Source organism: Dermacentor albipictus, chromosome 4, assembly GCF_038994185.2.
Source record: "Dermacentor albipictus isolate Rhodes 1998 colony chromosome 4, USDA_Dalb.pri_finalv2, whole genome shotgun sequence".
Lineage (NCBI taxonomy): Eukaryota > Metazoa > Arthropoda > Arachnida > Ixodida > Ixodidae > Dermacentor > Dermacentor albipictus.
In genome coordinates this window covers 82613872-82630243 of record NC_091824.1, presented here as the reverse complement: position 1 = coordinate 82630243, position 16372 = coordinate 82613872, and the positions used below count along the sequence as shown (strand labels likewise).

The 16372-nt window shown below is 40.9% G+C and overlaps 1 protein-coding gene across 1 annotated transcript in view; it reads left to right on the top strand.

The window, feature by feature from the left end:
• Positions 1–113: 113 nt before the first annotated feature.
• Positions 114–16372, top strand: part of Mccc2 (methylcrotonyl-CoA carboxylase subunit 2) — a 28307-nt gene continuing 12048 nt past the window's right edge. The window contains exons 1-9 of the mRNA XM_070537192.1: positions 114–333; positions 495–561; positions 1000–1084; positions 1183–1284; positions 3913–4040; positions 6578–6690; positions 10731–10844; positions 13508–13572; positions 15892–15991. Coding sequence (XP_070393293.1) covers positions 202–333; positions 495–561; positions 1000–1084; positions 1183–1284; positions 3913–4040; positions 6578–6690; positions 10731–10844; positions 13508–13572; positions 15892–15991 — 906 coding nt within the window. The 5' untranslated portion in view covers positions 114–201. The remainder of the gene's footprint in view (positions 334–494; positions 562–999; positions 1085–1182; positions 1285–3912; positions 4041–6577; positions 6691–10730; positions 10845–13507; positions 13573–15891; positions 15992–16372) is intronic.

The window sequence follows — 16372 nt, the reverse complement described above, 5'->3', positions numbered from 1 at the left end:
TGACTTCTAGTGACGTGCCACTTATATTTTAAAGTAAACAGGCAATTGCAGAAACTGATCACGCAAAAATTCATATAAAAAAAGAACAGTTGCGCTTGTCGTCGTGTCGGCGCACCGGCATCGACATCAATTTTTCTCGGCTGCTTTCGCTTCGGGGCTCGGAGGGATCTCAAGTAATCCGTTCAATTTACCGGTATCAATATGTATTTAAACCGCTGCGCCCGGTGCGTCTTAACGCACGTAAAGCGCATTCCAATGGAACGAAGAATCTACCACCTTGATGCTGTCAGCACGATCGGGACCGCTCAAGATAAGAATTCGGCCGAATTTCAAGTAAGCGAGCATGCCAACATCGCGTGTTGACGTATGGTCACGCCGGATCTCACACCACTCTTGCCACTGTCGCTCGTGTTTCTTATTACGGACTTTTTTTCTTTCCGCTGTTGTGTGTATTCGCTTGGTAATGAAGATACAAACTTACTTTTTTCTAAAAGGAAAATTATGGACGTATGAAAGCACTGGTTGACAAATTAAAGGGCACCGTGGAGGAGATTGCGAAAGGTATGGCTGCTTTTTTCCCTGGTCTGCTTTGTGAACGTACAGATACTGAACTAAGATATTTAACTCATCTAAGTTGAACTATTATAAGTGACGGCGTATGCGTAAAAGAAAAAAAGAAAAGAAAGTTCCTCAGTATGTTATCGCATTTATACCCACAACGTTTCCTGTATTTCTCTCTATTATTCTTGCTCCTCTTCTTCCTATTTCTTACACTTGTTTAATATGAAATGTCAGCAACGTCTCACTCGCTGAATGAAAGCAATTATGGCCAACGGTATATACCGGCGTGCGACAAAAATGTAAAGAAAGTCTGCAAATTTTGTTAAAAATTTCGTCTGAAGTATAGTGCTGTTCAGAGGTTCCTTAGAGAAAAATAGATCTGTGCTAATTGTTGCTGCCATTTCTTCCCCCTGCCCCCCCCCCCCCCTTTTTTTTAAGGTGGTGATGAAAAATCTGTTCAGCGGCACACGTCAAAAGGAAAACTTATGGTTCGAGACCGAATAGATACATTACTTGACCCTGGGTGAGTAGCTTTCATTTGAAGCCAGTTTGAACAGTTTGAACAAAAACTGGCTACCAACCTTTAAAGTATGTCCTCTCTTGTCTCATCGTTCACTACAGGAGCCCATTTTTGGAGCTTTCTCAGCTTGCAGCTTTCAACGTTTATGGGAAGGACAATGTTCCTGCTGCAGGTATTGTCACAGGCATTGGCAGGGTCTGTGGGTAAGCACTGGCTTTCTGCTTTATGATAGTGCATTTTCTTGCATGCGCAGCAAAATGTATCATTATCATTAAACAATGTACTGAACCCAACTTTGCTAAATTAAGCTGACATGTTATTTGCTCATAATACAGCATTAAGTATGTCAATTACACATATGCTAAAATGTATTTATATACTTTATTCAGGAAGAGAGAAAATTTATGTGCAAGACGTTGAACTAGCCATTCACTTATTCAATACAAATAAATTAAAATACACATTGCTAGAGAGTTATTTGCTTTCTCCATCTGTTGTACAAAACTGGAATCGCATTTTTTTTAACCAAGTGAAGACAGTCCTATTGAAGTTATTGGGGACGTTTCAAGATATCAGATGGAGTATTCGTTTGTTACTTTAATGCAAAATTGTAATTGTCTACTTGAGGTATAAGATATGGGAAACCGAAATTTGCATTAAAAACGTTGCAGCTGCTCAATAACTGTGCCAGACATAACAAAAGTGTGCTGCAAGGCTAAATCTTATGCAGGCAAGTTGCTTATAATACCTACACATGCCAAGTTCACAAGTAATGGTTGCTTTAAGAAAAGACAAATAAAAGCGTCTCCTTTTATATTGCCCATGTACTATGTGCATGACGCATGCAGGGGTGTAGTTGTTAAATAATCCACTTTTGACATTAAAAATATTTGTTTTCAGTGCTTACCAGCTGTATATGGCTCTAGCATGAAAGAATACAGTGAGAGGGAGAGTATTTTCACAAGGCCATTAACTGGACGTGCTATTTTCCATATAGAATAATGCCATATTTTTCCCAAGAGTGTGCAATTATTATTCATAGCATGTCATGAGTGGCACCCTGTAAGCAATAAACAGAAGTGAAGTTCAGGTTTGTGCAACAAATACTTCTTCAACAAGAATAAGGTCACCAGAGTACAAAAATGTGTATGTCAGGATGGAAGGGGTTATCCTAATCCACTTTGTAAACTTGCTCACATTGAACAGCTTTGAAAGCTATACAGGCAACAAAGTTGGTTTGTTCGAAATGGAGTGACGTGTAAAGGGGCTCGGGACCTTTCTCGGAGGGTGTGCAGTATGTTTGGCATTAACGAGCATCTCCTAACTAATCTCGTCCAACAATATAACTTTTTAGTGAGCCTTGTATGAGTGTAGTTATTAGCAATCAAATGCTGCTACTGCCATGCCTTCATGGTCTGTCCCTCCTTTTCGCTATTTAAACAGTGCTTGAAATTGCTGCTGCCTTGTCAACAGAGACGATACCCACAATGCAGGTACCAACATGATGATGGCACCTGCCCATCATGATGCAAAGCTTTGACATCGGCTAACGTCACAATCATGCCACACTTTCCTCTGTTGCATGCTGCCTGGTCTTGTGGGTCTTGGTGTTAGTGTTTTGGAGTCATTTCCCACCGCTAGATGGCAGCACTGCCATATTAACTGAAGTTTACTAATATAGCATAAAGGCAAAGAACCGTTTAATATATAAGTGTTATGGGAGGCGGTCCCACAGGAAAACTGTCAGGAAGACCTCCTAATAATTAGATTTCTCTGCATTTGTTTCTTCCAGAGGCATTGCTTAATCATGATGTTTAAAGTAAGGTACTTAGTGGACATCATGTTTACAGCTGTGTAAGAGTCAGAAAAACAAAGTTGTTGAAGCATCAAAATGCAGAAGAAAAGGGCAGATATTCAGTTGAGTTAATTTGTGTGCTCCCAGCTGCGTGCGAAGGAGTAACATTTCGTTGAGGTGTTCACGAAAATGTTATCTGGTGACCCTAGTGTTAAAAATGTGTTGCAGGGCCTCTTAATAGGGGCTACACTACAGACAAATGCTGAATCATGAAAATGGCTAAGAACAAAACTAAATACAAATGCCAAGTCTACTGACTAATCCTGAGGGATAGTGTCAGAGCCCCTGCTCCCCTTCCCCCATTTTCCTTATGCTTTATAAACCCCTTCCCCAGCTAGATGCTATTTTGGACTGGCCCCTGGCAGAATCAGCTTAGTTTGCTGGTCAATTAATGGTTAAAAACTCTAAATTTCTTTGGTAGAAAAGGGTTGGTTATAATAGAGAAAATTTGGACCAAGCTTTTCCTTTTCAAGCTTCATTCCCATATTATGGAATTGATAATACCATCAAGCTGATGCAGTAGATTTACGACTTTCCTGAATTTGGGCCATTTTTATGCAGTGAAACTTCCCAAAAGTTGCTAGGCTGTGTCTTTGTGTGCTTTTGAATCCAGTGTGTAATAACTTGCTATTCGTAAACAGTTAAGTAATACTGAGCAGGTGTTTCCTGAAGTTATAACATCAAAGGAAGCTAATGCAGTAATTTGAAGGCATCTTTCATTCTTGCATCCTATCTGACTTGCCATTTAAGCCTCTGCTCATATTAAGACCAGTGTGTTTACAATTCCAGAAGTTTCATCCATCAATCTTGATTAACCTAATATATTAGTTCAAGTGGGGTAGTTCGGTGAGGCAGACCTGATACAGTGCTGTACATGAAGCATTCTGTATCCAATTATTGCAAGCTATTTGCACCACTGTGCAAGTGACCAGCTAGCATCTCAGTGATGGAAATGTTATTTCTTTTTGCAAAACAGCACAGAGTGCATGATTGTTGGCAACGATGCTACTGTGAAAGGTGGTACCTACTACCCACTGACAGTCAAGAAACAGCTCCGGGCACAGGAAATTGCTCAGCAAAACAACCTCCCTTGTATATATCTTGGTAAGCTAGCATCTGATGATGGGTAATATGAGAATAATACAAGCAAGAAAGCTTGTGCTTTTAAATGCCATTATGGCTGAATTTTAGTGCTACAGCTTTGTTGGCATTGTATATATTAAAGCTCACTATTTACTTTTTTGTGATGCACGATAGAAGCATGAACTTGACCCCCATGATTACAGTTAGACTGAACAGCATGGAATGTGGACCATCGTTCTGGTTAGTAATGTGGTATGTTTAAAAATAGCTATGGATATAGTCAATGGGAATAAAAAGTAAACCTGATGCAGGATGTATTTTAAATGTACCTAATCTCTGGTTTGCTCTTATGATTTAAACTTTTGTGTAGATGACATGAAAGTGAAGTTAGACGGTTTTTTTTAAAGGGGCCCTGGAACATTTGCCTAACTAATAGAAAAATGACAGCACTATTAAATTATGTCACCTCACGAATCTTCTGCCGCAAAAGTTTTTCAAGTCCTTCAAGCACAAGCAAAGTTATATGTATTTATCGGACCAATCAGCGGCTTTCTGTCTTCGTTCATTCCCACTAGCCTGCTGGAAACTACACAGAGGAGAGTGCAAGGGAGCACAAGGGTGTAAAGCCCCGCTGGTCTTGCCGAAATGTCGAACACGAAATGGCTTATGGTGGCCACAGTAGGTACACTACGCCTTTTGTCCCAGAGGCCACACATAGCAGAGGCACCAAGCGTGACTGTCCTACTTATACCGGCAGTGCAAAGATGACATTACCTTTCTGTATTTTTGAGATCGCACACATATATATTTTTCATTTATTTAGCTAATATGAGCAATAATCATATTACTGAGATTGTTCTTGCGATCATAAAATTGGCCAACAGGTGTTGCGGGCTTTGCTGCTTGCGATGGCGCTGCATAGTGACATTGCAAAGGGGAGAGCAACCGATTTTTCACTGATTTTGACACAAAATTGTAAATTCCTTTCTGCATGCAGTGCAATAATATTTGGCTCCCATGTTCATAGGGACCCTCGTTAAAAGATACACAGTGTTTTCTTACTACATTCAGCAAATGTTTCAGGGCCCCTTTAATAGAGGTTTGGCAAGCCACTATGATGCCAATACATAGTCCACATTTTTTTTTCTTTAGTGGTACATTTGTAGGTTGCTAGATCTCAGGCAGAACCATGCTGCATTCAGTGCATCAAGGATTACAGCAGTAAAGTAGTCTTTAAAAGCATGCGCATGCTTGCTCAGATATATTGCTTGCCTACAGTATTTCTCAACCAGCCATGGTTGCTCATTGGCTTTGGTGTTGGGCTGCTGAGTCATGGGATCGAATCCCGGCCACGGCGGCCGCATTTTGATGGGGGCGAAATGCAAAAGCACCCATGTACTTAGATTTAGGTGCATGTTAAAGAACCCCAGCTGGTCAAAATTTCTGGAGTCCTCCACTATGGCATGCCTCATAATCAGAAAGTGGTTTTGGCACGTAAAACCCCATAATTTAATTTTTAAATATTTCTCATCCTGATTTTAAAGTTTTTGTCAATTTTACAATTAAACTTATTTATCTCTGTAATTTGCAAAATGTTCTGCTAGAACGATTCCAATAATTGTTGTATTCATCATTGTTTTGGTTCCTTAAAAAAAAAAACTTTTTCTAGGCTCTTTTCTTGTAAGTAGATGTTTTGCATGTTTTCATCTGCTTCCCTGTGCATGTGATATTGTGGCACTAATTTGCATTTATAGTTGTGAAAAGCCAACCAGCCCAACAGTTAGCCAACCTAACAGTCTTTCTCAACCATATTATGGTTAGATCTCTACATTACGAAATTCTCTATATAACAAAATGTTTGACTTTTGTAACTTCTTGTTCATCGAACACCATATATTTTGAAGGTCAATATAACAAAGTGTGTTCACACACGATTTCCATGTAAACAACTTTCGTTTTTGCCATGAAGGAGTAGCGAGACAATAAATGAAAACTTCCAAGGATGCGGATGATAAAATTATTTAATTACACACGGCTGTGTGTGAATGCACCTGTCAAATTCCGTGAGCCGACAAGTATGATGGATTGATGGACGTCGTCTTCCTGCACAAGCAAGGGTAAAGGTGGGGAGACGAGCGAGCTCGCAGTAACATGGTCAAGTGAGGATGGGGAGAGGCAGGTTAGCACATCTCTTCTCTCTAGTGCGATCCTGGCTGCACTTGGCTGTCAACGCAGCTGAATACGTAAGCAGCCCATGAGCCCTGTTTTAGAGGTAATCTGCCGTGTCTGCAAAGACTAGGTGAATAGAGATGGCGTGGCATTGTGCGTTTAGTGCTGGAAGTTGCGTAATCTTAAATTTTGGAGCTGTGTTGAAGTGAGAGGCAGACAAAGCAAAACAAAATTTGTTTATAACAAATTGCTGATTTTAGCACTTCATTATATTGAAGGTTAACTGTGTATGTTTTACCTTAGGGGATTCAAGCAAAAAGCATGAGCTTTAGGCTTGCTTCTGTTGCAAACTAGCTGATGTTTCGTTCTTCTCTCCTGCTTCTGGGCAGTCGACTCTGGTGGAGCCTTTCTGCCAAAACAGGCTGAAGTGTTCCCAGACGTAATGCACTTTGGTCGCTCCTTCTACAACCAGGCCAACATGTCTGCAGAAGGTATCCCTCAGGTACGCTCGGAAAGCTTTTGCTGGAACACAGTTAGAATGTTTACATAACAAAGTTGCACTCTTAGCCTAAAACTTCGATTTCAAGAAAGCTATGTTTCCTTGCTTCAGAAGTCCAATATGCTAGCATCTACAGCCCCCTGGAACACTTACACTGACTAAAACATTGTTAATAATAATTTAGTGATGAGATACATTCATTGTTGGTTTTTATGTCATGAGTGTGACATAGCACACAAGCATGTGTAGTAGAGAAGCATCGATATCCACAAGGTTAGGGCTTGTGGATATCTATGTTTTGAAGTTAAATCTCAAGTGAAGCCTTTGGAATCTTTCGTGGCCCTTTGTTTTGTTGACAATAAATGTTCGCCTTGTTCATTTTCTTCCTTTCATCCTATTCTGTCTTTGTTCTGTTCACTGTTTGTCGACGTGCAATATTGCCAGGCTGCTCAACTTGCTACTTTTCAGTTTTATAAATATCAAATTTGGTAAGTTGTGTCATGCACAATTGCTCTCAGTGCTTACTGTTGATGAAAAGTGAAGTGATGAGAAATTTATTGTCCTGTGAAAAAATTGTTCGTGCAAATGTGGCAGAATTATGCCACTGTGATGTATTCTGCCAAAGCCATAATTTAATATGGTAGTGCTTTCATATTGCCAGAAACTCAGCTGATCACACTTTCTTTCAATAGGAGACAAAAGCAAAGTAGGGGTTAAATTATTGCATGTAAATTTTATCTGTAAATTACTGAAACAAATACTTGCCTGTTGCTTTGTAAAATAAGTGATGATGGCAAGTATCACCAGTACTGCCCCCCATGATGTTGTGTCACATAGTTACTAGGAGAAAATGGTGGGGATCTTGCAGAGTGCTAGTATGTCATCAGCATTATAACCTAAATAGTGTGTCTTTTCAGCTCTCAAGACTGTGTGACCTGCACTTTACGTCTTAGTACTATAGCCATTATTTAAAATCTGTGTTCACACATCTAAATTATGAAACTAGACAGAGCAAAATGTATTGGGATTTGTAAGTTGCTGAGTGACTAACTTGCCGGCTCTTATTGCTATTAGCAATAGCCTTGAAAGTGACAGCAAATATAATTTTGCTTACACATCTTGTTTGACCCATAGACTACTTCATGTGGGAAACACCTTAGTCAAACACTGTGTTGGAGGCGGTCCCACACTCTTAGGTGCCACAGGGATTGTTCCCATGTTGCCAAGAAAATCTACGGCGTGAAAAGACTGGCATGATGGAAGAGCAAATGAAATGGTTGCTTGCCTCCTTTGTCATCTATACAAACAGCATTAGTACTGCACATTCCTTTGTTATAGGCACAGGGAAAGTTTGATATATCAGAGGTATAGCACTGAGAATACAGCAAGAAACCTCTGCAGTTTTGTGTCGATCTGCAGTAGAGCTCTATGATAGCTGTGGCAGCATGTCATACATTATGCATCTTGTGGTAAACATGTGATGACTTTATGATTATGTTGTGTCTAGCTTGCCTAAACCTAGCGACAGTGCTGCACTTGTGCATAATAATGAGTGGCCAATTTTGGTTACATTCAATCTTTTCTTTACATTTTACAATATTACCGTACATTCTCAGCGAGTTGGCATGTACCCGGAGGGCCTGTTCCGATTATGGCGATTGCCTTATCACATCAGCATCACATTGAGCAAGGGTAGGGCCTATATAACCATGATAGAAAAATTACCTTAATGCATCTCAATTTGGTGGCTGTGCTGATGCTGAGTAGTGTGCCTCCTGGCACTTGCTAGTTCATGAATGCAAATGCAGCCATCAATAATTAAGGGAAAATGAGACATCCACTCAATCGTAGCAATTGCTACGATTGGGTGGATGTCTCATTTTAACTTAAGTACTTCTCGCCACCTTGTGGATTTCCACAGAACTATTATGTCAAACGCAACCGTCATATTAAAGGTATGTGAGAACACTTCTAACGAGCCATGAAATGCAAACATTGACCTTTCCCTTTGGAATATGTGATCCTAGATTCAGTCCTCTGTGCATTCATTATTTTTGATTTTATAATAGCTAGGTGATGTCATGATGTGATGGCAAAAGCGCAACACACAATATGAGGCTTAACATATACAGTAGAACCTCATTGATACATTCCCGTTACGTGCGTTTTCCTGGTGCCAACATTCGTAATCTAGAACAAAAAATGACGAAATAGAGTTACGCTCATTGTTTACTGGTTCACATGTTCATGGAAAACACTATTTTCGGCGCCAACGTTCATGAACGTATGTTGCCAAACTGTGATTGTATGATACATTTTCCGGTCGCTAGATCCCATGTAAATAAAAAAATGCGCGATGCACGCACAATCGAGAATAGTACATAGCTGCCTGCCGCAGCTGCTTCAACGCAATACTCGCCTGCCAGTCTCACGTAAAAACGCCGGTGCACACTCAGTTTCTCATTTCGGTACCAGCAAATCTTCTCCGAGGTTGTCGCACGCGGCATTCACGCCTATCACCGCAAATCCTATTGTGATAAGCATCTTCGCTTATCTGTTTCATAGTGTGTGGTGCCGTCGGAAGCGTGGTGCACGATTTTAATAGGCAATAACCGACATTCGCCACTGTTCCCTAATGAATATGTTTCCCGGCCGCGAGATCTCATGTGGACAAGAAAAGGCACGAGGCGCGTGATTGAGAACAGTATATAGCTGCCCGTTTCACGTGAAAATGACGGCGCGCACAATTTCTTATTTGTGGACCAGCAAATCTCCACCGGGGTCACTACACACTGCATTCACACCTATCGCCACCAAACCTATTGAGATAAGCATCTTCACCTATCCGTTTTACAGCGCGTGGTACGTAGTGCCATTGGTAGCGTACTGTACGCTTTTGGCAGGTGATAATCCTAACGCACTGCCGTTCCGTGCTGCAGGCAGTATGATGTGGGCATCACGTTTCACTTCGGTGGCATCCGGCATCGCCCACCAGCTCGATTTTGTTTCGGTTTCCCGGCGCTCACTTAAAACGCTATGCAATAGAAAAACAACAAAACATGTCTCGAGCTGCAACGATCTGCGCGACGCTTCACATTACGTAGATGTCAACAATAGTTGAATCTGTTGATTCTTTGTTACTCCGGATTGTACATTTTCCTGGTTAATATGTCTTTTCTCATGGTTTTTTTCACCACGTATGAACAAGGTTCTACTGTAAATGCATCTGCATCTCTAGCTTTTGCTTCTGCGTGTATTGACGCCCTTTCAATCTGAGTTTGATTGACTTTATTATCAAATTTCATCAAATGGTCCCAGTTTTACATTATATTTCAGATTTAAGTCCAATGTGACGGAGCAGCTAACTAGTTAACACAACGTTTAATATGCCCCGAAAACCTGGCTGATCGATCATAATCAAGGCACAGATCAATCTCGAGATTAGTCCCCACAAGCGATGAAGACAAAGAACCTGATGTGATGATGATCGTGCGCAGACGATAAAGAAGTGCCTAAGAAATGCCCACACCAGCTAGAGTTTAGGTGAGGACCTGCCAAATTAAAGTTTGTTGCTACTATTATCTGGAGATAATATATCCCTCCAGTAGGCAGAATTAAATAAATGCCATGTTGCAATTTTCTGCAACACCTGGCACAAGAACCTTCGGCTGTGATGCCTTCTTTTTTTTTTGCTTCCGCCTTTACTGAACCTGGGTAATGACGCAAGGTTCATGTGCTCCAGAGGCTCCAAAACAGGAGGAGCACTGGGGACAAGAGCACCATTAAAGGGTTCATTGCAGAAGGGACACACTGTAGCCTGGAATCCTCTGCCCACACTCAAAATACACTTCCAGAGCCCCTGATGTGCGCTGTCTTCTTTGGAACATCACTGTCTATTTTTGAACATTGAATTTTGCTCTTCTTTAATCACTGTTTAATGGAGAAAATACGTGTTGGTTGGCAGCATTGGTTGCCGAGTGTATTGAATGCTTGCTATATATATATGTATATATATGCTATATATATTTTCTTCTACCACATAGATTGCTGTTGTGATGGGGAGCTGCACTGCTGGAGGCGCATATGTGCCTGCCATGTCAGATGAAGCAGTGATTGTGCGAAAGCAAGGGACCATCTTCCTAGCAGGACCTCCATTGGTATACCTCATGTTTTACAGTGATATTTCTCATAGCTTCGTACACAACATCTGTCACAGAGTAGGCATGTGGCAATGGGCAATGTACAAGTGAAGCTTTTGACGTGCATGAGTGCATGCCGCTTATAATCAGTGTGGCCTTTGTGATTGTAATTACAGTTGAATCCTATTATAAGGAAGTGGGTTATAACAAACTAATGGATGTGATTAAGTAGTCATAACCCTCCGTGAAATTTCCCTATAAACACGTGCATTTAAAATCTTGTTTTGACAAACCAAAATTTCCTAAAAATTGATGTAACAAACCATGCTTAGTTCGGAATGAACATTTACCAACCAGTTATTTTTCTTTCGTCGTCCATAACAGGCTATAGCGTCAGTGTTGGCTTACCTGGTGATAACTGTGTTGCCCTTGTCAAATCGCTACTGGGCAATGTTGGCTGTAAGGGCGGATAATATTTATGACAACGTAATGGCTATAACAAAATACAATCGAACCTCGATATAACAAACAAAGATGCAACAACTTATTGGTGATAATTAAGTAACGTTAAGATGCCACTTTGAGATATAAGCCTGTATTGCTTAAATAAATATAAGATCTAACAAAGGTATTTTCCTGTTCGACGTGGTTTCATTATGGTGAGATTCGTCTGTATTTTTGGCACTCTTTTCAGATACTTTATGTCAAGGTTTTACTGTATTCTGTATTTATGTATTTGTGGGAACTGGATGGCTTAGAAACAAATCTGTACTTGGGGGTTCTGCTTTGGCTGAAAATTCTTTGTCACCTCTTCTGCAAGTTACTACTTCTGTGATGGCTTCCTGGGGGATGGTTCCACTATTCACCTGGTCATTGAGGGCCCACACAGAGGCATCTCATAGCTTGATGTCGTCCTGCATCAGCAACTCGCAACAGCTAAAGATGCAAAATGTTAAAGGGACACTAAATAACAGTATGAAGTTAGTTTAGTCTGGTAAAGCATTTTTTCAACACTCCATTTGCATTTATTTGGCAAGAAACGTTGGTTAATAGCAGTGAAACTGAACGGCAAGGTTTTCCTTCTTAAAATTTTTGCACCTGAACTTCAGTGGTGGTGTGTCAGTATAATCTCGCAGATTTTAAGTATATCTAATTTTTGATCCATTCTTGTTCAGAAAAAGTGCTCAAAACTCGCCAGATTGAGTATTAAGTTTCTCTTAGAATGTGATGGGAATACTTCTTTATCAATAAATCATCAACTAGCCCTGAGCAGAGTCTGTCCAGATGGTGCGACACCATGAAATGTTAGCGCAATAACCTCAAGTGTGTTCTTCGCTTTTGTATATTTTCTGGTTCGACTTTGGTGATGGTTAGTCTGGAATAATTTTGATTTCCATAAATCTAGTTCACAAATGTCGCTTAACTTAATCTTACTATTTAGTGTCACTTGTGGGCTCATTCTACAGCTCTCTATGTGGAATTGGTAAATCGCCCCAAAAGGGGGCTTCACTATACAACATGGCAGAGTGCAGCAATAGACTAATTGCAGGTTTGAGCACCGAGCCGAAAGGCCTAGTCGGCTTTTTCCCTGTGTATGGTGCTCTCTCTCTTCCACGAACACGCGATGCCCAGGACAGTTAATGATTTATTGCCTAGAACACTATGCCATAAAATACAGCGCTGCACCTAAACTCGCCGAGCATACTCAGCGTTGAACAGTGGTTCGTAGGTGCAGGCTGAGATGTGTTCACAGACACTACCTAGTGCTTTCTACCACCGATTCTGGTCAACAACTGTCAGCGCCTGCGACCACTGCAAGGGCGAAACGCAGAGCAACTCAGCAAGCCGCACTGATGCAAGCTGTCAAAGCACGTGAATGTCTGAAGGCCAGAGCGTTGATAGACACCAAGAAATGAATGCCCATGCATTCAGGGGTTGCCTTTCATTGGTGAATGAGACTTAAGTTGGAGGCACAGCAACGACTGTGCCCAGTGGACCGAAGGAACTCCCACAACCTTTAAACAGTGGTAGTTTATCATGTGCACAAAGCAGTTCGTAAAAAGGACGTGCACAGCCATCGCTCTGCATGTTCTTGTTAGCTGCTGAATGCTTCCGACTTTAGGCGGGAAAGTGCCGTCAGCTGCATTTTCTGTCTCCTGTAGCACATTGGTGCTGGTGTGGAGCATGGGGCTGTAGAAGTTCCTTATAGAACATTTCATCAGCCTCTGAAGCTGTGTTGTAGCTGTAGCTGACTGTATGCATTTCGAGGTAAACTGTCGCGCAACCACTACTTTTATGTTGATGACTTTGCCAACTGATTTTGTGCTGAAAGAAGGATATTATTTTCTAAGAAGCTTCATTGCTTGTCCTGTTCCTGATACCACAATTTTAATCCCCATATTTAGAAATCTATCTTAACTTGAAGCCGATGCTTGACTTGATCTAAATGACACCTGTCGTGAACATGCCGAAGGAAATGCAATGAGTGTCTTGGGCACGCTCACGACAGGTGTTATCTAGATCAAGACAAGCATGGGTTTCAAGTTAAGATGAATTTCTGAATACTGGGCTAAGTCCTTTATGTGCATTTTTTCTCTTTAGAAAAACATTTTCACCATTTAGGTAGCGCTAGCAGTTGAGCTTGGTTTCAGCATCTTACAGGGACACCTTGTTTGTTTCAGGTGAAAGCCGCAACTGGGGAAGAGATTAGTGCAGAAGACCTGGGTGGTGCTGATGTCCATTGCCGGTGACTACAGATGTTCTCATAATTTTGGATGCTGAAAGTACTTTACAAACATGGGCTTTCTGTACACAAATTGAAGTGCTCACTTTTGGGTATGACCATTGAAAAATAGTTCACCAATTCGTAGCTAACATTGATTCAAAAAGATTGTGCAATAAACTAGAGAGAAAGAGAATTTATATTTGAAAGAAGACGGAGAGGGCAGCCTGAGCTATCGCGCTCTTGCCTGTTACTCTGCACAGGGCGAGGGGGGACGGGGAATTAAAGTTGTGATGAGGGATGAAGATGGCATAGAAAGAGGGGATGCACAATGGTGAAAGCAAGTTCAACATTCTGATGATAAACATTCAGAAATCTCATCCATGAAGCCACTACCGGGTTCCGTATCTTGTCTGTGGTCACTAGTTCAAGTGGACCTAGAGGTAAAAATGCTAAGACAAAGCTGGAGTGTGGGCCTCCCCTGTGTGAGCAGCAGAGGTGCCAAACAACAACAATAAACTAACTTCAGTTCAGTCCAATGGGACAAGCAACACTAGTTCAAATTGTGCAACATTTGAATAAAAATAGTACTTTAAGTTCATAAGTACTTTATAGGACTTCTGAATGCCAACTAGCCCATTCCCACACTTTTGAATGCAGTCAAATTAGAAGGCAGGTCAAATAAAGCAGTGCTGAATTATTGAATCTCAACCTTAGTTGAAAAATTAATTGCATACCAACAAAGGAGATGCATTCATGTTTGTGCTGCTAAAGTTGAAAAACAGGCAAGGTAATGGTAGAAAACAGTCAAGATAATAGGCAGTTTTAAATTTTACATATGCAAATGGTTTGGGTACATATGCAAAAAAGTTTGGGTACCCAAAGAGACCAAAGAGACCCAAAGAGCGCCATGCCTGGCTTGCATTATTTTGTACAACTTTGGGGTTCTTTTGTGTACATCATTGCATTCTTTTGTAAGCCCAACGGATTGTGTCCTCTTACTTTGCATGTGCAAAATCCAAAGCTCCCTCATAGGTACATCTAGCAGCTGCTATGTACACAAGCTGAAGACATAGTGCTCAGAATTCATATTTACTAGCATTAAGAGGAAGCTTGTGCTTGGAACCAACTGTGACTTTGCTATCTTTGTTCATTCAAAGTTAACAAATATGCTTATTTAGGAACCACTGTACTGATTACATGAACTTAAGGTACAGTATACGATAACCAATAATGTGTTCAAGCAATAACATGTAATGTTGCGCGTAAAAGACAGACAGAAGCAAGGAATGAAGATACACACACAGCACTTCTGTTGGCGTCTTTTACGTGCAACATTGCACATTCTAATGCCACACCAACAGGCCCAAGTAGCAACCTGTGAACGAGACTGCAATTCACTGTCTGTGGCAAGCAAGCACACGCACGTGCCATGGCAGCTTTGCTTGCACAAATATGGAAATGCATACTTGCTTTGAGGTAGTGCTGGGACCACAGGACATAAAGTCACTAGATAAACCTTCTTGGAAAGAGGATTTTAGTTAGATACAGCTCTGCACTGTCTGCCCTATTTTCCTTCATTGCTTGCTCGCTTCCATGCTAACCGGCACGTCTTACCACGAATGCCCATTGACGCACGCTTTGGGAAACGGAAAGGTTGGCTTTCCCGTGAGCCTTGATCACCTGATGGGTGAGCTGTCCTAATATCCAAGCGTGAAGTTGGCGATCTCATCTTTTCGGAGCAATGTGAAGTGCTTTCTCATTCTAGTAATTACACATTAAGAAGTTTGTATTCTGTTTGCTCAAAGATTTTTCCTTCGAACAAGCAGTTTTTCTTCTAACAAAGCATAGTTCAGAGTGCTGTGGCTATACTATTGCCTGTTATGTTGTTGTGTCTTTTTTCTTAATATTTCTCAATTAAAATTATTTGAATGGTCTCACTTTCTTGTGTTGTTGATGCCTGTGTGTGGCTTCAGTCATGTGGTCCTTTATGTAATCTAATGTTGAAATAATGTGAAAGATTGCCGAGGCATTTATGTAAGGATTTTGTTTCCTTCGATTCTAATGATGCCATGCCACTCTTTACATTGAGTGGCCAATATTGTAAGTAATGAGGGCTAAGTGTCATGCTAGCCAATGAAGAAAGGCAAAAAGAATCATTACATAATATGACCCCTGGCTTCCAAGTTATGTGAGAAGTTAAAAGACAATTTAAAAAAAAAAGTATATGCTATTGTTTTGTAAACCTTGTTTTCTTTTTTTAATGTTTGAGGCTCTGAAAAAAAATGAACGCTAATTCCTCCCCATGTACTGCTTCTGTTAATTTTCACAATGTGCTTTCAGGCTGTCAGGTGTAGCAGACCACTACGCCAACGATGAGCTTCATGCCCTGCATATAACACGGCGGATTGTCAGCAACTTGAACAGGAGAAAGCCAGTTCAGGTGACCGTTCTACGAAAAAATACATAACTTAGAATTAAGGTACAGTGGGGCCCTTGGGAAAACTTGTGAATGTTAAGCACCTTGTGTTGCCTCGTGTTGCTCCTTCGGCACCATTTTTCTGAAGTAAATACTGTGTGTATGAATACTGAACCTTGCTTTAGTGTTGCATTACAATGACGTTCATGAAGTGCATTCCGCATATTGGTTGACTCTGTACGTTGCTCTATAAACCAGAAATGTACATTTTCCTCCGTGTGGCGAAATGACTGCGGCGAGCTAAGCTAGATTGATTGATAACCTTTTTGCCAATTAATAGTAGCCGATCACTAGCTGAAAGAATGTTCAAACATGGCAGAGTCATTGTAAATCACTGTTTTTTTC